The 22,668-nt window shown below is 32.4% G+C and overlaps 1 protein-coding gene across 1 annotated transcript in view; it reads left to right on the forward strand.

Moving 5' to 3' along the window:
* Positions 1-22,668, forward strand: part of ETNK1 (ethanolamine kinase 1) — a 55,809-nt gene that overhangs the window by 15,606 nt on the left and 17,535 nt on the right. The window contains exons 2-4 of the mRNA XM_033116651.1: positions 3,607-3,866; positions 15,783-15,923; positions 19,013-19,155. Of these exons, the coding sequence (XP_032972542.1) occupies positions 3,607-3,866; positions 15,783-15,923; positions 19,013-19,155 (544 nt within the window). The remainder of the gene's footprint in view (positions 1-3,606; positions 3,867-15,782; positions 15,924-19,012; positions 19,156-22,668) is intronic.

The following is a 22,668-nucleotide window of genomic DNA, read 5'->3' on the forward strand; positions in this document are numbered from 1 at the left end:
AGTATTCAGTAATCTGTATTCAGTAATCTTATTACCTATTTCTAGTCCTTTAAGTGCATATGTCTTGCATGTATATTTCTGTATGTACACATAACTGTGTATACATTTTTTTGGCACCCTCTGTATGTAGTTATCCACATACTTGTTAAGAGCTTAGTGGGTGCCAGGCACTCTTCTAAGTGCTTTTATGTATATTAACTCATTGATCCACATAACAATGCTATAAAGTAGATTCTAACATGCTGATGTTACACATGAGGAAAATGAAGCACAGAGAGGTTAAGTGACTTGCCTAAGATTACTCAACTTGTAGAAAACTCAGCTAGAATTCAAGCTCAAACAGTCTTGCTTTGCAGCTCATTCTCTGAAATAGTACTATCCTAAGTACTTGACCAACAATGCAGGATAAACCCTGTGAAAAGGAGCTTCATGAAATTTGTACTAGTTTGGTACCCCATCCATTGATGGATAATTTACATTTCTAGTATACATGTAGTGCAGTATACTTAGTATATGGTATAGTGTATTTTAATTGTATATTTGGAAAGGTCCAGCTTATTGAATCACTTGCAAGTTTATATATGAGGTGGGAACTAGCCAAGAGCAAAGAGCATTATCTATACATCTTTAAAGTCAGTGTTTTCCATGAGAGACCATCAAGAACACACCTATAGCCGAACAGCTTTGGACTGTTACTGTAATAGGGAGAATTTATACCATGGGAAATGGTGGTGATCTCAGTAACTGGCTGTTAGAAAGAAGTTATATAGGATTTGAGTTTGGTGATTTGGGAAAGGGTTCAAGGAAACAAACTTTCCTCTGGATTGGGTGCTGTTAGGAAGGAAGTGGCGCAAGTCTATGACTGTGTGGGTATCTTTTTTTTTTTTAAATCAATTCATTTTATTTTATTATTATTTTTTTCCCAAGTCAATTTGTTGTCCTTTCAGTCTTAGTTGTGGAGGGCGCAGCTCAGCTCCAGGTCCAGTTGCCATTGTTAGTTGCAGGGGGCGCAGCCCACCATCCCTTGTGGGATTCGAGGAGTTGAACTGGCAACCTTGTGGTTGAGAGCCCACTGGTCCATGTGGGAATCGAACCGGCAGCCTTCGGAGTCAGGAGCACAGAGCTCCAACCGCCTGAGCACCGGCCTGGCTGGCCCCCTGTGTGGGTATCTTAATCTTACCTAGAGGCCTGGAGGAATGAAGCCTGTCAAAGCTGTGACTGAAAAAGGAACAGCAGTCACTCAGATTAGCCAAAATAGAAGGATATTTGGTCATTTTTGTGGTTTAGGAAAATTTCATAATTTTGTCTACGTTCAGACATGATTACAGTGATTTTGTTTTTGTCTTGATCTTTTATGGCCCCAGAGAGGCCTCATCTGACGTTGGTGTTCTGTGAAATTGTTTATGTTCACCAGAATCTCAAGGCCTTGCTGTGTGTGCCAAGTTGGTTCCTAGCTGTTGGGCTCCTTTTCATCTCACTAATTTTATTTTTTCACTTGTGAACTAGTTTCCTTGCAGAAAAAGAGTGAGAAAACATACATAAGCCAAAAGAAAAAATTTAAACTACTTGGAAACAAGGAACAAGATTTAAACTACCTCAGATTTTTATTGAATATCTTTGCAGACATTTTATGCTTATTTATACATGAACTGTTTTTATAAATATGAAGTTATATTATTCATATTTATATTTTTGCCCTAGGAATTTATTATGACAATCACTTCATTGCACATGTGTGCCTGTTGTACAATATAGGATGTTAGGGTTAATATAGTTGGAGTTGAGATTCTGTCATACTTATAAATATCTATAATAGTGTTTAGTAATCTGTATTCAGTAATCTTATTACCTATCCCTAGCCCTTTAAGTGCATATGTCTTACATATATGTTTCTGTATGTACACATAAATGCACAATACAGCATGCACATTTTATAGGCAAGAGAGAATGCGTTTGTTAAAAACTAGGTCAAGAACACAATTTTGATAACTATATGGGTTCTAGTGTTTAAGTGTTAAGTATCTACTATTTGCTATGAAGATACAGAAAACAGATTCGAGTCCTGGTATTTGAGTATAAAGTATCATTTAGAAGCATTTTGGACTTTTTCTTAATCTTTATTACAGTAATTGAAATAGTTTCTCTCCACATGATATCTGAAGAAGTTACAGAATAACGTGAAATGATACGGCATTGTAATAAGAAACAACATGATGTTCCTTTTTTTTTCAACATGATTCTCAACACAGGTTTTAATAAAATGATTGGCATTTAGTTTCAGTGCATATGCTTCTTGTCAATTTCTTCCTGCATACAATCTTTTTGAAATCTAGGAGAGTGATATTTTATGTCTCTACATACCTAAAAAATATGGATATTAAAAAATAAGTCTCTTTATATTACTTCATATGTGAATAAGGGTAATAGTCCATCCTTGTATATAATAAAAATCCATTCTATAAAAACTTGTCAAATGTATATTAACTTTAGTAAATAATGCTTTTCAAAATTTCATGTGAAAATCTAAAGCCTTTTCAGGTATCATTACAACAATCTTATTGAAATGGAAACATTTGCCCTCTTTCTCAGGTATTAGTTATAGTATATACATTTAAATTATTCTCTGCCCTTTTTTTCCTTTTCTTTCCAGTTGTCTTAGAAGAAAATGTCCTTAACTCTTATTTTCACTTTTACCTCTTGTCCCTTTATTCCACTTTAGAGCCTCCAAAAGGTCTGAATTATAACTGGGTAAATAGAAGAGTTAGTTTTCCTGTCAAATTAGTATAGAGAAAAATTGAAGATAGAATTTTTGAATAGAATTAGAGAACTCGTATCTGTTTACTTCTTAATGTGCCATTTGTGCTTAGATCTTAAAAAAAAAGGTCTTGAAGTACTTGACTTAATGCTCTTAAAAAGTCCTGAAAGTCTCTTCTAGAAAATATAGAAATCTCTACTTACCTGTCTACCTCTAATTAAGCTTGCACTTCTTTTTTTAGCTTAGTATTCAAGTTTAAATTACTATAACCTGAATACTTATTTAATGCATATTATGTTAAGTAACGTTTAAAATTCAGATTTTGTAAGTTGGAGATTTACATTGTAAATTATGGTAGATGATATTTGTGTATTTAAACTTGTGAACATTATTACAAACCTTTTTTTATGTCATATACCAAGCTAAGAAGAGGGCAATGTCCCTGTTTTCAGCCTTCTCTCTCTCTCTCTCTCTCTCTCTCTCTCTCTCTCTCTCTCTCTCTCTCTCTCACACACACACACACACACACACACACACACACACTTGCAATGATTGCAGTACAAGGCAGACAGATACAGTAGGTATCAAACTGTTTGGAAATACTAGAGATAGAATAATTAACACTTTTGAATCAAAAAAGACAATGTTATAGGAATTAAGGACGAGATAGTAAACAGTAGAATTCCTTTTTTTGTTTAAATCTGGAATTAAAATTATAGACATGTTAAAATTCAAAATTTTATGTTAAAAAGTAGATATTTTAATTAGTATTAATTACAAATTATCTCATATTCAATTCCTTAAAAGTATATAATTGCTTTCCTCCCCATTTTTTCTTTTTTTTTGGGCAGCTTTTCACAGATGGAATCACAAATAAACTTATTGGCTGTTATGTGGGTAATACAATGGAAGATGTAGTCCTGGTGCGAATTTATGGCAATAAGACTGAGTTGTTAGTCGATCGAGATGAGGAAGTGAAGAGTTTCCGAGTGTTACAGGCTCATGGCTGTGCGCCACAACTCTACTGTACCTTCAATAATGGACTGTGCTATGAATTTATACAGGGAGAAGCGTTGGATCCAAAGCATGTCTGCAACCCTGCCATTTTCAGGTACATTTCTTTTTCTAAATGATTTTTCCTTTTGAAAAATAAAGAGTATGAAGTGCACTAGGAAATATATTTTAAAATTGCCTGTTTTTTTCTTTGAGCAACTATTTGGTTAACTTAGAAACTTAACTAAAGAGTTAGGGTTTTGTTTTTGCTAAAGGAAAACATTTTTATCTACCATTCTAATTGTTGACTCTGTTAAAGAAGGGACTACAAGAGGTTTTGGGTGAGTCTACTGCAGAAGAACAAGGCTTGCCCTTAATTTTTTTTAAAGTAGTGCTTGACTCAGTATCACATCTTTCTTATTACTAAGTTTATTTACTCAGTTGTTCATATTTTCAGAGTTCTTGCTTATTATGATTCTTTTAATTGTGTTAATACATCTTTGTACTTTAAACTTTTTATTTAATGTATTTTTTTATAAGTATGTCTTGCATTTGCTTGATCATTTTTCGAAAATTGCTATCTTTTATAATTCTCTTTCTACTCTTAAAAACTAGCAAATGAGCTTGATTTGAAAACAGCAAGCTCATTCGTAATTTAAACCAATAGTTCTCAAACATTTTGGTCTCAAGACCTCTTTACAATTCTTAAAGGTTATTGAGGACCCAAAGAACTTTTGTTTATGTGAGTTATGTTTATCAATATTTACCATGTTAGAAATTAAAACAAATATTTTTGAATACAAAAATATCAAGTGCACATTCTGTTAGCTTGTAAGCCAACAGACATCATCACTCCACTTCATGTAGCTTATCAAACTACACTGTACACTCATGAGAGAATGAGAGTGGAAAGGGTAAATAATAGCTTATGAAAAGAGTTTTAACCTCACAGACCTGTAAGGATCTTGGGTCTCCAGGGATTCTGAATCATATTTTAAGAATTGCTAAGTAAACACTGATAAAAAATTGAATGGACCAGTATCATTTACTTATTTTAAAACTGTTTCAAATAATATTTTGGCATAGAAATCTATTAAAACCCTAATTTTAACCATCAGATATAGTCTCTTCCCTTACATGAGTATACTGTCTAGAATGTGTTGAAGGATCCTGATTAATAGGTTTATGTTTGTTCTTTTGTGTAAAATTTATTTGTGGTTTGAGGCATATATATACATATATATGTGTCTATTATACATATATATTCGTAACATATATATTCATATTCCTCAATCTTGTTCGCAGTGGTTTAGAAATATTTATATAATAGGATTAAAAATGAATAGTTGCATAAATTAGGCCAAACGAAAAGCTGGAGTAAGATTAATATACAAAAAATATTGTATAAGGTTGTTAGAGAAGAGCCATATGAGCTTCCTAACTAAAGCAGGGAGTAAGATACTAGTTTTAAGAGGCACTGTCCAAAAGGTTTAAGAAAGAAGTTGCTTAAGGCTAATACCATTTTTACTGGTGTAGCAGTCTTAAATGCCTTTGTAAAACCCACACTTTCGTAGATTTACATTGATATGCCTAAACTGTCTTTAATACACCAAATTGAAACTTCCATTTGAACTGCTGGCATTTGGTACTGTCTTCTGATAGAAGTTCATATTCAGGAAATTCTTACCTCCCTTTACTCACATGATGGAAACTGGACACCCCTGTCAGTTGTTTTGTTTTTTTGTTTTTTTTTGTCTCTTTCAGTGATAGTGGAAAGCATGGAATCAAAAGCTATGTGAAATCCTATATTGGGCAGTATAACTCTGTCCCTGTACACTTTGAAGCCAGGTTGCTTTAGCTTTGTGAGCTGTGTAATTTTGGGCACAGTACTTTCGTGCCTCAGTTTCCTCATCTAAAAGATGGAAATAATAGTACCTACCTTTAGGATTGTTGTAAGGATTAAAGTTGTTAATATATATAAAATAAGCTAATTGAGGGAAAGGCACATTAAAATGAATACAATAGCTGAATTATGAATGCTTTAAAAAAGGAATATGGTTTTATTGTTTTCAAATATGTACAGTGAAATATTTTTTAAAAACATCAAGTAAGCAATTGGATAAATGATTCTGGAGCTCCAAGTTGAGGTTAGGGATGTAAATTTGGAATGGTGTGCTTTTTTAGCTTTTCTTTCTAAAAAATGAGTTCTGTATATTCATGGTAAAATGGGATCATTGATTTATTAATTAGTAAGGACTTATGCCAATGTGGGTTTAGTTAGATGTCACATTTTGAGCCATTGTTACTAGGTTAGCCTAATATGCAGCCCACAATTTGGACTGATTAATCACAGCTTCAGTAAATACTGATTGAGCCTTAGATCAAAGTCAGCAGTACTCTGTTGTTTTGGCTCATTTAGACATATCTACTTGTCTGTATTAAGATTATAATAAAGAATATCTACTTTAAATATAAAAGGCATTGGGATATATGTTTATGTTTGATCTAGTCCAGAGAAGGAAAAATAATTCAAACTGCTATCCTACAGTCTGTGGCAGACAATAATCTTGGTAGAAACCTAAGTGAAATGATACACATGGAAGAAGAGAAAAGCTTTTAAAAAAAGTGTAGATAGTTTCCTGTGGTATGCTTGGGAAATTAGGCAGTGTTTCACTGAGATCACACTTGAACTGGGTATGTTAAAGGATGAAGCAGAGCATGGAGAAGTCTGAGGGAATCGGATTATAGGTAAAGACAAATTGCACCAATTTAATGCTTAACTAGTAATTCAGCTTACGGAAATTTATCATGATCTGTTTTATTTGAACTCTTCTGTAGCAATCAAGTATTGCAGAGACCTACAGAAAATGTTTTAAAATTCAAAGGTGTTTAGGAATTTTCTCATCAGGTATTTCTTTAAAACTTGACTTTTGGTAGGGATCCTGCCTAAAGTTTAATTAAATATTACCCAGCAACAGACATAATAGGAAATACGCAGTTTTAAATAAATTACTGCACATTTTCATGAAGTATAACTGAAAAATACTGACTTTCAGTGCTGAGGGTATTGTAGTGAAAATGGTACATTGTGGGTTGCAAGTAAAATTGGTAATGTTCTCTTTTGGAAATCAATAAGGTGTTACATAGTAACTTAAAAAAGTTATATACATACTATTTTTTTTTTGTCATGACAACTCTTATATTCAGATATAACTAAGGTACACCAGCATTAATATGTATTATGCTACTATTGGTATGATAATTTTGAATATTGTCTAAAACAGGCAAAATTGCTTATTCGGGGTTAAGAGGAAAAAACTCAGCTTGATGATTGAACTGTAATTATGATCAGGCAATAATTTACTTAATGTGAAAACTCAAAGGGATTATGTAAAAATGAAATAAACTATATTGGAATGGTAAGATTGGGGATTATTTTTCAATTTCAAAAAATTGCTGTTATTGTTATAATCTTAATTTTTTTAAGATGTTCCAATGGAGTGGGGCAATTAGTGAGTATTAGTGGGTATTTGAGGAAATTCTCTGGAGCCTTGAGATTTTTAAACAGTTGGCTTTATTGATTATGGGATTTTAAAGTAGCATTTACCTTGATGTTACTTATTCAATAAGAAAGTTCAAAACCTTCCTTATTGACACTAGGTAGAAGGACCGATCTATAATAGTGAAAGTCAAATCTTTAAGTTTCTATTACCTTTTTATTACTTGTATATACAAAACAATTGTTTATTGAATAATACGAAGTTACCTTGATGAAAAGATTTTTTGTAGTTTTCCTGTTGTATATAAATTCGCTCATAGAAAACAATTGAAGTGCTCTAATCAAGTCTTTAACGAACTATATTTTTTATAATTTTATTTGATTACAATTTTTTCTTTTCAATTTGTAAAATACATGTAGCAATTTATTAAATCATTTTTTAAGTATACAGTTCATAGAGTGTTATAGTATATAAAACATATAGTATATAGTGTTAAGTACATTCACATTATTGTGCAACCAGTCTCCACAATTCTTTTCATCTTGCAAAATGAAAACTTTATTTGCATTAAACAAGTAAACATGTTCCCATTCTCCCCTACCCCCAGCTTTGGCAGCCATCATTCTGCTTTCTGTCTGTATGAATTTGACTGTTTTAGGTACCTCATGTAAGTGGATTCATACTTTTGTCTTTTTGTGACTGACTTCACTTAGCATGATGTCTTTAAGGCTCATCTCTTGCTGTAGCATGTGTTAGCATTTCTTCCCTTTTTAAGGCTGACTAATATTCCATTTTATGTATGTACCATATTTTGTTTATCCATTCATCCACGGGTGGACATTTGGGTTGCTTCCATTTTTGGGCTGTTGTGAATAATACTGTTAGGAAAACATGAACACAGGTGGGCAGACATTTTTGAGATGCTGCTTTCATTTCTGTTGTGAATATAACGAGAAGTGGAATTGCTGTATCATATGTTAATTCTACTTTTGATTTTTTGAGGAACTGCCATACTGTTTTCCATAGTGGCCACACCATTTTACATTCCTACAAACAGCGCACAATTCGTTTCTCCACATCCTTGCCAACGCGTACTGTTTGGGTATTTTTTTTTCTCTCTGATAGTAGCCATTCTAATGGCTGTGAAGTGGCATCTCATTGTGGTTTTGATTTTGATTCCCTAATGACTACTCATATTTACTATTTTTTCCTTAGGCTTGTTGGCCATTTGTAGTATCTTCTTGGGAAAGTCAATTCAAGTCCTTTACCTATTTTCTAGTTGTATTGTTTTTTTTCATTGAGTTGTAGGAGTACTTTATATACAAGTATTCTTGTATATGAAGTATTCTGGATATTAACCTCTTGTCTTATATTTGCAAATCTTTTCTCTTATTCTATGGATTGCTTTTCACTCTGTCAATTTTGTCATTTAATGCACAGTTTTAAATTTTGATGTAGTCTAGTTTATATACTTTTAATTTTGTTGTTTGCTTTGATGGCATATCTAAGAAATCATTGCCAAATCCAATACCATACCTATTTTTTTCTTGTAAGAGTTTTACATTTGGATTTTTGATCCGTTTTGAGTTAATTTTTGTATATGGTGTAAGGTGAGGGTTCAACTTTTTTCTTTTACATGTGCTTACCCAGTTTTCCCAGCACCAGCTGTTGAAAAGACTGTCCTCTGCTTATGGACTGATCTTGGGATCCTTATTGAAAATCATTTGAGTATAAATTTGAGAATTTATTTCTGGTCTCTGTATTCTAATCATTAGTCTGTACTTCTGTCTTTATGCCAGTATAGTAAGTCCTCACTTAACATTGTCAATAGGTGCTTGGAAACTGCATCCTTAACCCAAACAATGTATAACAACACCAGTTTTACCATAGGCTAATTGATACACAGTTGACCCTTGACCAACACAGGTTTGAACTGTGAGAGTCCACTTATACATGGATTTTTTTCAATAAATATATTGGAAAAATTTTTGGAGATTTTCTTAATACTATGAAGCAGTTGTATTGATTAGGCTACCATAAAGAGTCATACTGCTGCTTCTTTGTTATCCATCCATGAATCACTATATCTGTAAATAAATATGGACTTCTTTTTCACATTATCTTTTCATTTTTGTTGTTTACTGTTAGTAATATGTGTAACATCTACAGTGTTTTGTATAATATAAGAATATTGATGTTTAGGTACTGACAGATCTCATAAACGGACAACACAAATTTATGGTATCAGTAAATCCGGTACAGTACTATAAATGTATTTTCCTTATGATTTTCTTAATACTTTCTTTACCTTTATTGTAAGAATACAGCATACAATACATGTAATATACAAAATATATGTTGATCAACTGTGTTATCTTCCAGTCAACAGTAGGCTATTAGTAGTTAAGATTCTGGGGAGTCAAAAGTTATACACGGATTTTCAACTGCACAGGGAGGGGTCGGTACCCATAGTCTCTGAGTTGTTCAAGGGTCGACAGTAAACAAGAGTTAAGTTCTCAGGGCATATTTCTGGTTACAAAAACATCACCATCCTTCTAAATGAAGACCCAAAACACTTCTAATATTAAGCAGTGAAGTACATGTCAACTACACATACATTTAAGAAAGATTAATAAAAACAAGAGAATTGTTTTCTAACCTGTTTATTCCAGTTCAGGGTCATGAGCAGCTGGAGCATATCTAGGCAACTGGGCACAACGCGTGAACCCACCCTGGACAGAACACCCTTCCATTACAGGGTACACACTCTCACACACCCACACTCAGACTGGGGCAGTTTAGACATGCCAGTTCACCTAATGTGCACAAGAGGAAAATCAGAGTACTTGGAGAAAACCTACACAGACCTGGGGAGAACATGCAAACTACACAGACAGTGCTGGCCAGGAGTTGATTTTTGTTTTTTTCATCAATGTTGAATGAAACGACGTTATTTGAGGACCTACTGTGCCACACTGTTTTGATAACTGTAGCTTTGTAATAACTTTTGAAATGAGGAAGTGAGAGTCCTCTAACTTTATTATAATTTTTCAAGGTTGTTTTAGCTATCCAGGGTTCAAGAGTCTATTGGAATTTTAGGATGGATTTTCCTATCTATGCAAAAAGTGCTATTGGGATTTTTATGGAAAGTGCATTGAATCCATAGACAACTTAGTGTAGTACTTACATTTTAAGTCTTCAGCCCGTGAAAATGTGATGTCTTTCCATTTATTTGTGTGATTTAAATTTTTTCAGCAACATTTATAGTTTTCAGTGTACAAGTCTTTCACCTCCTTAGTTAAGTTCATTTGTAAGTATTTTATTCTTTTTGATGCTATTGTAAATGGAATTGTTCTGTTAATTTACTTTTAGGATTGTTCACTGTTAACATAGAGCAGCAACTGATTTTTATGTGTTGCTTTTGTGTTCTGCAACTTTGTTGAATTCATTTATTAGTAAAAACTTAATTTTCTTAAAAAAGCCATTCTTTACAAATGGCTTATTTTGTTCAATCCCAATTTATTAAAAGTTTTCGATGAGTATGCAACTTGTAATTAGAACTTAATTTAATTTTCTTAGCAAAGCCTCTAAGTTTTAAGGACGTAGGTGCTATGATTGTAATTAAACTATACTTGTCATTTCCATGAGGATATTTGTATTAGAAATAGATTTTCTTTCTTTTCTTGTTTATTTTCCTACAGAAAAGATAGACCAGGTAGTTCTTAGACCTGTAGAAGTTGACTTGAATTCTGTATTTTGAGAAGAGCGTTATGCAAGATATGTCTTTTTTACAAAAGAACAGGCACTGTTTCAAGTGGATAGTCACTTTGTTTTTGTATAACAAGGCATTGATTTTGTTACAGTTCTTATTGTTCGAGATTTTTAAAAATTCAAGGAAGATTTTAATCCACCTGACAAAAAACCTAATAATGGGAGAATCCCTTGGTTTTATGGTACATTTCTAGATATGCTCTGAGTCTGTTGCCAAGAGAATGACTAATTCAACAAATAACTGTTAAGTACCTTTTCTAAGTGCTGAGTTGTTAGAACAGGTAAAAGAATAAGGCATGGTCTTTGCCGCTTGTAGGATAATTTAGTGGTAGTATTTAAATAGTATTGATAAAGCAATCTCAACTATTATTATTTGCTGCTATTCTAGTTTGCATTTTGTAGGAAAATGTTGAAGAACATTGGAACGCTCTGAAATTTATTTTTACTTATTATAGAAACATGCTAGCTATCATTTAATATTAATTTTGCCCCTTATATAATCTTATTTTAATAATACACTTATAGATAGGGCAGATATATATCTATAATTCACTTTGAAGATTTAGTAATTAGCTCTTAAGTTTTGATACAGATTTTTTGCTAATATTTTATACTATAGTATGAGCATTAATATTTTAGTTTGTTTTCCAAACTAGTAGATATATATTACCTTACACAGAAATGTTTTTAAAATTTCATATAAAAGTAATTCTCATTTTCGTCTGTAATATTTGTTCAAGTGAGAAAATTGTATTTGATAAATTTTTGATAAAAATCACTATCATTTGGAAAATTTTGCTTCTGTTTACTCCATAGTTTTATGTTCATTTAATATTTCTGTTATAACTAGTAATAAATTTGTGTGAAATGGGAAGTTAGTCTAAAGGATCTTTGTATGTGAATGTGTAGTTCATATTGTCATTACTGAACTTAAATCTTTAGATCAATTAAATTTTCGTGTAATATTTTTCTGGTATTCAGGCCCTTGAATAACTGTGTTTTGCCGTGTAGAATGTGTTTCTGTGTATAATGTGCACCCACATTTTTGGCCCAAACTTTCAGGGAAAAAAATCTTTTGTTTTAATTATTTAATTCAAATTTTTGTTTACATGTAGGTACTTGTTTTTTGTATTATAAAGGAATTTTAGCATTTATTTTTTAACGTATTATGGTACAAGAAATTTTATGTATCGGTAACAAATTTATGATATTTACGCATCATAGAAGGCCAAGAACTCTTCGTAGTTGGAAGTTCGTTATAAGTTCAACAATTCCAGGATTATCATATTCCAGGATATTTTGCATATGGATATCGTTATTGATTTCTAGACTTACACTTTTAACTCATAAGCATAAATAAAATTAAAAACATTTACATAGATACGGAATTAGTACTATGGATGTATAATGTACATCCTTATTTTTCTCTCACAAATTTGGGCAAAAAAGTGTGCATTCATTATACATGGCAAAATATGGTAATTTTAGGTTTGAAGGAGAACTTAAAGATTATATTATAGGCCAGTAGTTTTGTTTTCCTTGTAAGGAAGGTGAGACTCAGAGAAATTAAATAATTTGCTTAAGTTAAGACTGAAAATACAATGGCAAAGTCAGAATAAAAACTCAACTAATTCTGTGCAGTGTTACTGCATCATATAATCAGTTCAAATTCTGGCTCAATTATCCACCTTTCTGCCATAAAAGTCAAGGGTCTCAAAACTCCTATGTGCTTTCTCTCTTAGCAGCTAATTGTGTGTAACAGATTCCATTAGTCTATAAAAGATCCTTGGAGTTGTGGTCATATAAATCATTTTTGAAATATTTACCATAGAATTGTCATTCCAGTCATTCCCAGCTGAATAACTTCTAATCAGACAACTTCTGAGACTACATTTTATATTTTGTAAATCATAATTTCATACAGACTGGGGTAAAACTATAAAAAATGACATTATTTTTTCAAATCAAAGCAAATTAAATTTGTTGGTGTTAAATACCTGTTCTAATATGTGAACCATCTCCTGAATCCAGTCTCAGTAAACATTTCTAGAATATAATGTTCTGTTGACATAGATTGCCCCTTTTGTTTTATGTAACATGGATCATACCTTCAAGCCTCTTGTCCCAACTCTTTCCTTAAAGTTTTAAACTTGTTCTTACTAGCTTAAAATACATGTTTCTCTCGTACACGTATAGTACATGTATACAAGATCTGACAATTAAGTTTGCGAACTTGTTGTGACAATGTTACTAACCTTTTTTGATATCAGGGATTATTCATTATGAATTTGTACCAACTGGACAAACAATTAACCAAGTTTACTATTTGGAAGTGCTGAAAGGCTGCGTGAAAAAGTTAGATGACCTGGACTTTTCGCCAACAATTCATGGCTCTTGCATCACGACAGTGCACCAGCTCACACGGCACTGTCTGTGGGGGAGTTTTTAGCCAGTAAACAAATAACTGTATTGGAACACCGTCCCTACTCACCTGATCTGGCCCCCAATGACTTCTTTCTTTGTTGAAAGGAAGACATTTGGATGACATTCAGGACATCAAGGGTAATACGACGACAGCTCTGATGGCCATTCCAGAAAAAGTTCCAAAATTGCTTTGAAGGGTGGACTAGGCTCTAGCGTCATTGTGTAGTTTCCCAAGGGGAGTACTTCGAAGGTGACTGTAGTGATATTCAGCAATGAGGTATGTAGCATTTTTTTAGGATGAGTTCGCAAACTTAATTGTCAGACCTTGTATGTACGCATGTGTGTGTATTTGTACCCTCCTTTGTTTTGGCTTTGTTATCACCTGGCTTTTTTCGGCAGTTTCCTGCTTCTGAAAGTATCATATTCATTTGGGCCTACGTGTATATGAGAGATTGGCATAAAAATATATTTCTTCTTGTTAGACATGAGTATGTGGTCTTGGGGAAGGTCAGTCAAGTAGCAGTTATTTAATTTATATAAAGAAATGTTTATTTGCTAATTTGAGAGGTATGAACCAAAGCACACATACCTAAAACGGTTATACAGATTTTGATAATTTTGGTTATGCATTAGGAGTCTTGATTGAGGATGATAATTTGAAATTTCAAACTGACTTAAAGAAGAACAAATTTATTGGTACATATAACTGCGACAAGAGTGGCAGTTAAATAATAAGCAATTGCAGGTTCATCTGATCAGTATTTCCACCCCTGGTTGGGGCCGGGGTGGAATTGTTTGTGGGGGTGTCCTCTTTTTCTAATAGCTTCAACCAAAGTCAGTAGTAACTTCAAGAAAAGTTCTGGGATCAAATCCTTTTGGCCTAGCTTGTGTAATATGCCCTGAACCAATTATTGTGGCCTGAAGGATGGAATGTTCTGGGCAAGTCTGTATCATATCTTCACTCCTGAAGTTAGTGTGCAGACGGGATGGGGAGTTAGGATTGAGGTAAACTCTGTATGAACCACATGAACTAAAAATGAGGGGGATGAAAGTTTCACCAAAGGAAAATCAGGACTCTTTCGTTACCTGAAACTAGGTAGATAAGAATATTCACTATAGTATAAAAATAAAAAGTTCTTTAATCTCAGGTTGGTGAAGGAATACTACAATGTTTGATTTCCTGTGTGCTTTAGTTGAGTGGTTCTCAAAAGTTTTTGTATATTAAAATTATCTGGGAAGCCTGTAAATATCTTGATGCCCTGGCTGCACCCCAGACCAATTAAATCACAGGTTTTGGGGGATTAGTACCCAGGCCTCTGAATTTTTTGTTGTTTTCTTTTTAAGCTTCCAAATTTGATTTCAGTGCATAGCAGAGCTGCAGAGCATTATGTTAGCACTCTTCTTTACAGTGGATTAGGATCACCTGGAGGTCTTGTTTAAAATACAGTTTGCCTAGGGCCGACCCCCAGAGATTGTGGTTGAGTAGATCTGAGGTGGGACCTCGGGCGTTCCTAGATGGTGCTGTTGCTGGAGGTCCTAGAACTGTTCTTTGATGAGCATTACATTAGATTGTTAGCATCTTGAAAATGTAAGTTTTAAGTTAATTAATTTATGGATTACTATTAAGTCATTTTCCCATCTATTAGTCTATAGGTTGTTTGGTAACTTATTTCTTATTTCTGTTTGGTATGTTCATTTGCTGTACCATGTTCTGTAGATATAAAGATAGCATGGACACAGGTATACATAGCTTCAAATTGTTTTGTGGTTGCATCAAGAAGATTGATTCTGACATCATAAAATCCTAATGTTTGTCCTAATGTTTGTTCAGAGAATTTGTCTTTAACACAGTTTTAGAAATTAACTCATAGAACCCATTTACCTCCCCAATAATCTTTTTACTTTAGTCCCTTTTTGCCCTTTAACCTCAGTATTTCAAAGGCTCAAAATTAAAATGACTCAGTGCAATTTAAATGTATCTCTAATTCATGTTTAATATGTGCTTTGAAATCATTTGTAATTGTGTATTGTTCTGCTGGTCCCAAACATTGTTTGTGTAACCAGGATAGGCCACCTACTTCCAGACACTCAACCGCTTTGGGACTCAATATTGAATTGATGAATTAATTGTACGTTTCTTCATTCTGGTACTTCAAGCATTTGTTTGACTCTCCTTGTGAGAGTTGACTTGCCAAATTATTTTGAATGTTACATATATATGGTAAAAACGAAATCATGTTATAAAAAGATGTACGCTAGTTATTTTAGTTTACCTGTGGGTAGACATGAACTGTATGATGCTTAACATTTTCTTTTTATGCTGTTTTGTTTTTAAACAGGCTAATAGCACGTCAGCTTGCTAAAATCCATGCTATCCATGCACATAATGGCTGGATTCCCAAATCTAATCTTTGGCTAAAGATGGGAAAATATTTCTCTCTCATTCCTACAGGATTTGCAGATGAAGACCTTAATAAAAGGTAAAATTACTTTTACATTTGAAATGATGTTTTGCATTGTTTTGATCTCTATATTGGATTTCAAGGATAGCTGTGAGGTTTCTGTGTATAAAATATGCTTTGGTTTATCTCTTTGCATGTAAATAAAATAAGCATTGATTCATTTGACTCGGCACTATAGAAATAACAGCCTCTCTCCTCCAGCCTACTCAAAAAAAAAAAAAAATCCTCTGCAAAAGCAGGGGGTGTGGGAGTGGGTAGAGAGGTGAGGAGCCAAGAAGTAAATATAGAACATTTATTTGGAAATAAATGAAATACAAAGTGGCTGTGAAGGGGTACATTTTTGCATAGTATGAGTTGGCCATAGAGACCTTTTTTTTAAAAAAAAAAAATTTGTTCAAAATTATTTTTCATAGGTCTAGAGATCTGCATTGGGGCAGTGGAGTAATATTGGAGCATGAAAAAGTTTGTGTTGTCTTAGTTTACTATGACTAATGAAGTCCCGTACAATGAGGTTGGAAATTCGTTTGCTAGAGTCTTACTCAGATTTTTTATGACTGACTCCCCAGGTTCAAACTGACTAAGATATTTCAGTATTTTGTATGTAAAACAATTTGTAAATCTGTATTTAGAATCTAAATTATTTGAACGTATTTTTACATAGTGTGATGAATACTAGTACAAAAATTGGAAATTTTATTTTGTTCTTTATATCTAAACCATACACAAACACTTCAGCTTTTGTATTCAGGAAGTCTGTTTTAAGCACAACAGTCATGTAGGAACTATAGATTTTTTTCTTGTTTCTTTTTATGTTTTATAATTCATTAGGGGAAATAGTTGTATTGTTCCATTAAGTTTGATTATTTCAAAGATTAGTTTGAGTCACTCTGTGTATCTGTTTGTGTTTGCAGGTAGTTTGTTAAACCTTGAATTTGATAGGGATATTATACCCCATTGACTGGAGTAGGCCAATGTCTAGAAGTGTGTTCAGTGTGCTGGATGTTTAGGAAGTGACAGCATAGAAACAGAAATTTCTCTTTTGAAATAGCTATTTTATTGAAAGATTTTAGGGAAAACCATTTAAAAATAATGAAGTAGATGACAATGGTAAATGTAAGGCTTTCTTGACTTTTTAATATAACACAGAGTTGAGAGACAATATGGCATTGTATGGTTTCAGAGCACAAGACTCTGGAACCAGATTACCTGGGATCAAATCTCAGTTCTGCCAATTAACAGTTCTGCTTTTTACCTTGGGCAAGTTACTTGTTTCCTCGTCTATAAAACGGAAATAACAAGAGTAGCACAAAACCTTCAAAAAAAAAAAAAACACAAAAAAAAACACCAGAAAACAAAATAAAATGACTATTGGAAATCTTCAGTAAAAAAGGGGTGAGGGGTGTGTGTAGTACACCCCTTTTAAAGTTTTTGTGAGGATTGAGTTTTTATGTTTGTGTGCATGTGTATGGTAATCAGAACAATGCCTGGCCATTTAAGTGCTAAATAAATGTTAACTGCCATTTGAAAAAGTATTTGATTCAAAGAAGGTTTTTTTGGGTAGGTTTTGGGTTACATTTCATAGACTCTCCTAGTTTTAATTTAAATTCTTGATGTCGGTGATACTTTGGAAATGCTGCAGATGCATAGTGACTAATGGTGAAAGCCTCCTGTCCCAATAGAAAATATATAACTAGAACATCAAAAATATTAAAATATCAAAAAATATTTTCTTCCATTCCTTGTTTGTACATGATTGTAATCATCATGTTCATAATCCTTTGAATCCTGTTATTTCTATTCAACTCTGTAGTTTTAAAATAGATTTTTGAACAGTTAAACCATTTTGAAAAGAACATAACGTACAAGGATTACTTTTGGAGGCTGTGTGTAGAGAAGAATGCAGTGGTGGAAAAAATACAGGTAGCAAACACCAAAATTGGCATATTCATTAAAGTAAATTCAGTGTACAGAATCTTAATTATATTGTAAAATGGAAAAGTAAGGGGTAATTTGAGAGACTTGAGAAAGAATGAAGAGAATTTGGCTTAAAGTGTAAAGGGAAGAAGAGAAAGAGTAAAGTAATAGCAATTTGGTAAGCCTGACAGTGCTATTGAAGGGATTCATGGTACCACCCTATGTTTTTAATCAAACTTAATACAAATGTAGCATAATAAATAGTGCAGAAGACTGTAGGGTAAAAAAGTCATAATCTCTACCGTGTTTCCCTGAAAAGAAGATTTAGCTGGACAATCAGCTCTAATGCGTATTTTGGAGCAAAAATTAATATAAGACCCAGTCTTATTGTACTATAATATAAGACCGGGTCTTGTATAACATAACATAGCATCACATCACATCGAAACACAGCACAACATAACAACACTGGGTCTCATATTAATTTTTGCCCTAAAAGATGCATTAAAGCTGATTGTTCAGCTAGGTCTTATTTCCGGGGAAACACAGTAGTACAGCTTGCCATACTACCTCCCACCCTTCCCAGTCTTTACTACTGTGAGGCAATTTCTTTAATAAATAATGAGAATTCTATTATTTGATCATCATATGATATTTTAATGATTATATGATTATCATATGAGTCGATTTATCAATAGTAGATAATATCTGTTGACTTTGAAATGTGAATTTAGCTTATTTAGACTGCAGTCACCCTTCCAAACTTGAGTTCTTTATTGAACTGTCTTTGTAACTTTAAATAGTACACTTAAACTTCATTTTATTTAACTCTTTGTGTCTTGATTTTTTTTTTATCTGTAATATGGAGGTTAAATGTAAAACATTTAGAATACTGTTTAGTAAATATTAGCTGTCAGCTATACATATTACTTTTCCCTTCATTTTTGTAGTGGTATATTTTTTACTTTTCTGCCCTGCATTCTAACTCTTGCTCAAGTTTTTTTTTATTCATGTTTAAGTTCTTTGTAAAGGTTTCTCTTTATTCCAGCTTTTGGAATAATTGGCTTATTTTAATTCAGGAGTCTACAATTAACTGGAAAGAATTTATTAAAATATATATTCATCCTTTAAACAAACTTGAAAACAAATGTCATTACTATAAACAAGATATAATCTTCTTTTAAAACTGAAAGGTTCCTAAGTGATATACCAAGCTCTCAGATTCTTCAGGAAGAGATGACTTGGATGAAGGAGATTCTTTCCAACCTGGGCTCACCTGTTGTGCTTTGCCATAATGACCTATTGTGTAAGAATATAATCTACAATGAGAAACAAGGTAGGTATTTGACTTTAGCAGTAAGTAGAGATGATTTCTTTGTTCTTGATGGTTCTTTGATATTTGTATCAAATTTAATTCAAATGCAAGGATGGAAAACATACATGAAGTCTTTAAAGATTTTCTTTTAGGTTATAAAATTATGATAACTGCTAAATTAGGAGTATAAGTTCTCTTTATATTTGTATAAGGTATGTTTCTTAGAATTGGTTTAATAGAAACAGTTTTGTTCCTGTTAAGTGAGTTTTAAATGAAAAATGACTTTTATAAATTTAACTGTAAAACCTATATGGTAATTCTTGGTTTGAAACTATACCTGCTTGTAATGGGGGTTATTGAAAAACCAATTAACATTGAACCGCTTTATAAATACAGAAATTTTGGCAGTGTTAGGAAGTAGTATTAAAAACAAATATGTCTTCAGTTTTTCTATTACCTGTTTATTATGTTGATTTGTTAGATATTTTGATGCTAAGGAGAGAACCACGGATGGAAGAAATGTTATTGGTAGTTGCTGAAATTTACATATACTATAAAGTAATAATCAGGAAGCTATGGCAGATAGTTCTAACATTTTTTGAGGTAGACAGTGATACTTTTTGTTAAAATGTTTTCTGTGATCATATCTTTCTGTATTCAAATTCTGTTTTCATATTTAAACACTTGGCTGTATTATATTATTGGATAAAGTGGTTTGAGGTTTGGTTGCTAAACAATAAATGCCATTAAATTTATTTAAAAATATAGTTTTGGTTGAAGGATTAGTATTAATTAAGAAAGTCTGTTTCAAACTATGAAGCTATTGCATTTTATAGGAAATCAGTTTTGAAGATAGTCATTATAGTTGGAAGATTATTTTGAATCAAAAGTGTGCTGTTGTGAAAGTACTAAAGCCAAAGAGTTCTCATTAAGTGGTTATCATTACATTAAATTACTATTTATGACAATTTTTATTAGATTGTAAGTCAAGACTATTCTAATGCAAAAGTTAAGTTTTAACTTGCTGTAAATTGAAGAAAACCAACCAAAGAACACTGTCAAGGGTGGTGGTATACTGAAGCACCTATTTTTCAAAAACATGTTTGTACCTTTTAAATTTGATATTTTAATGTGGATTAGAGTCTATTATTTACAAATATAACGAGGTAACATCTTTATTTTGAATGTTTTGAAGTTTTTGTGTGGAATCATTTTTGTAAAACTTCAGGTGTACCCTAAAACGTGAGGTACTTGACAGTGTCCTTTAATTTTTTATTGTCCATTTATTATATATATCGTAGTATATATGTACTACATTGTATACTGGTAACCAAATCTCAATGCCATTTGTGAGAGAAGAGTATTAGTTATACATTAAAGCAATGTATTAGCTATTAAGTTCAGTTCAAAACCTAATAACACATTATTTTGTATAATGGAATTTCCAGTTAGGGACTTCATCTTACTTTTGAAGTGGACACTCAGCTTTATTTTTAACTGCAAGTTAATCAAAGAGTCTATTTCCTTTGGAATATAATTTTAACTTTTCATACTTTTATGTTTCTTTTACACACTCATGTCATGGAACAAACTTGTTTATAAAACTAAAATAGAAGGGACCAAAAAAATCAGATTACTTTGTCTTAGGTATAAAAAAGTACATTTTTACATTTTAATTTAACCAGTTGCCTATCTAAACTACTGATCAGTGATGTGAAAAGTTTGCATACTTTAAAATAAAATCTTTATGCTTTAGTTTGGCTTTAAGAATTCAAGGTTGTCATTGTTTATATTACTGAGAGTTACCTAATTAATACTTTTGCGTCTAATTTTTTTCCCTACAGAGAAGAATGAATTTCACAGTTCAACAAATATAATTATTTTGGTATATATCTTAAGAATTTGCCCTTCTTCATAGAAGTCTATTATGTACCATGTGTTTGTTGTCTTTGTAGTTATGTTTGTGTGTTAGCTATGGAGATGTTCTGTTATTTTTTTCTTACCATTGCTTTTATAGTGTCCAGTAGGAAGGTTATTTTGGACTCCATGGCATCGACTTAAAAAGGGAAATCTGGGGGCGGCCGGATAGCTCAGTTGGTTAGAGCATGGTGCTCTTAACAGCAAGGTTGCCAGTTCAATCCTCACATGGGCCACTGTGAGCTGTGCCCTCCACAACTAGATTGAAACAACTGCTTGACTTGGAGCTGATGGGTCCTGGAAAAACACACTTAAATAGATAAAAGTTTAAAAAGAAAAAAAGAAAGAAAGAAAATCTATTCTTATGTGACTAGTTAATAATACATGATCATTAAGAAAATACGGTTGGAATTTTGTTCAAGTAAAATCTAAAACTCATGAAGGTGTGGCAAGAAGCTTGTTCTGTTTATTATCTTATGCCATTTCAAATTAGGAGCTAATGGTTTTGAAGTAATAACTATATGAAATATTTGTTTTTAATTATAAGGAGAAGATACGACGTTTCAGACTTTAAAAAATGTAAGTTCTATAAATTTAGTAAATTTAATAAGCAAAAAAACAGACTGTAGCATAGCAGTTGTATTTATAGTTGCAATCTCAAGGACTATAATAATTAAAATTAGAAATATGTACTACTAAGTTCTTTGCTTTCTTAACTGGTTACCTTGTATAGTATCTAAAAGCCAAGTGTTAAGTCTTGGGGTTAAAGTAATTTCTACATGTAAATATTCACAAATGTGTTTGATTTGTTAATCACTTTCTGAGTCATGTGATTTGAGCTCAGGGCTTCACCATTTTGTACCCACCTATGAGATTATAAATATGTAAAAATAATAAGATGAAAGCCAAGAAACTGGCCTTGACATCATCAAGCTTAGTATCTGTGTAGTAGTATATTTCAGACCCTTAATTTCTCAGAATTGCAAATTTTAGTTAAACTTCATGAATTTATACAGGATCATCTTGAAGTCCCTCCATGTATTTTTCAACCATAATAACTTTGTCAGCAGATTTAAAACTATTTGTAAACTATTATGAACAGATTTTAAAAAAATTTGTAAGTTAACTCTTACAAGCAGATGCATTAAAGCTTAGTTACAAACAAGAGAGGTCAGGAAGAGCATAGATTTTGGAACCAGGCACACTTGGGTTCAAATCCCTGCTCAATCACACATGGAAACAGCATTATACAAGTCATTTTATCTCTTTATTAAGTGTTTCTGTTTAATCTATGACTATCTGCATCAGAATCACCTGGGTTATTTGGAAAAAATGCAGGTTTCTAGGTCCCAACCAAGACCAACTGAAAAAGAATTTCTATAGATGGGTTTGGGAATCTAAATGTTTAATAGATTTCCATACTGTGCTTATATTGTTGCTAGTCTACAACTTTAGTTTGCTTTATTTTTAACTTGGATAATATCTGTTATACTTCAGATGATCCCTGACAAGATTTTAGATGATGCATACAAACTGTACACTGGATGAGGTACTTAGCAGCTCTCAGTTACAGCTATTTATATTTTGGTAAGGGGTGGTAAAACTTTTTCTGTAGGG

This window comes from Rhinolophus ferrumequinum, chromosome 10 (genome assembly GCF_004115265.2).
Source record: "Rhinolophus ferrumequinum isolate MPI-CBG mRhiFer1 chromosome 10, mRhiFer1_v1.p, whole genome shotgun sequence".
NCBI classification, from domain to species: domain Eukaryota; kingdom Metazoa; phylum Chordata; class Mammalia; order Chiroptera; family Rhinolophidae; genus Rhinolophus; species Rhinolophus ferrumequinum.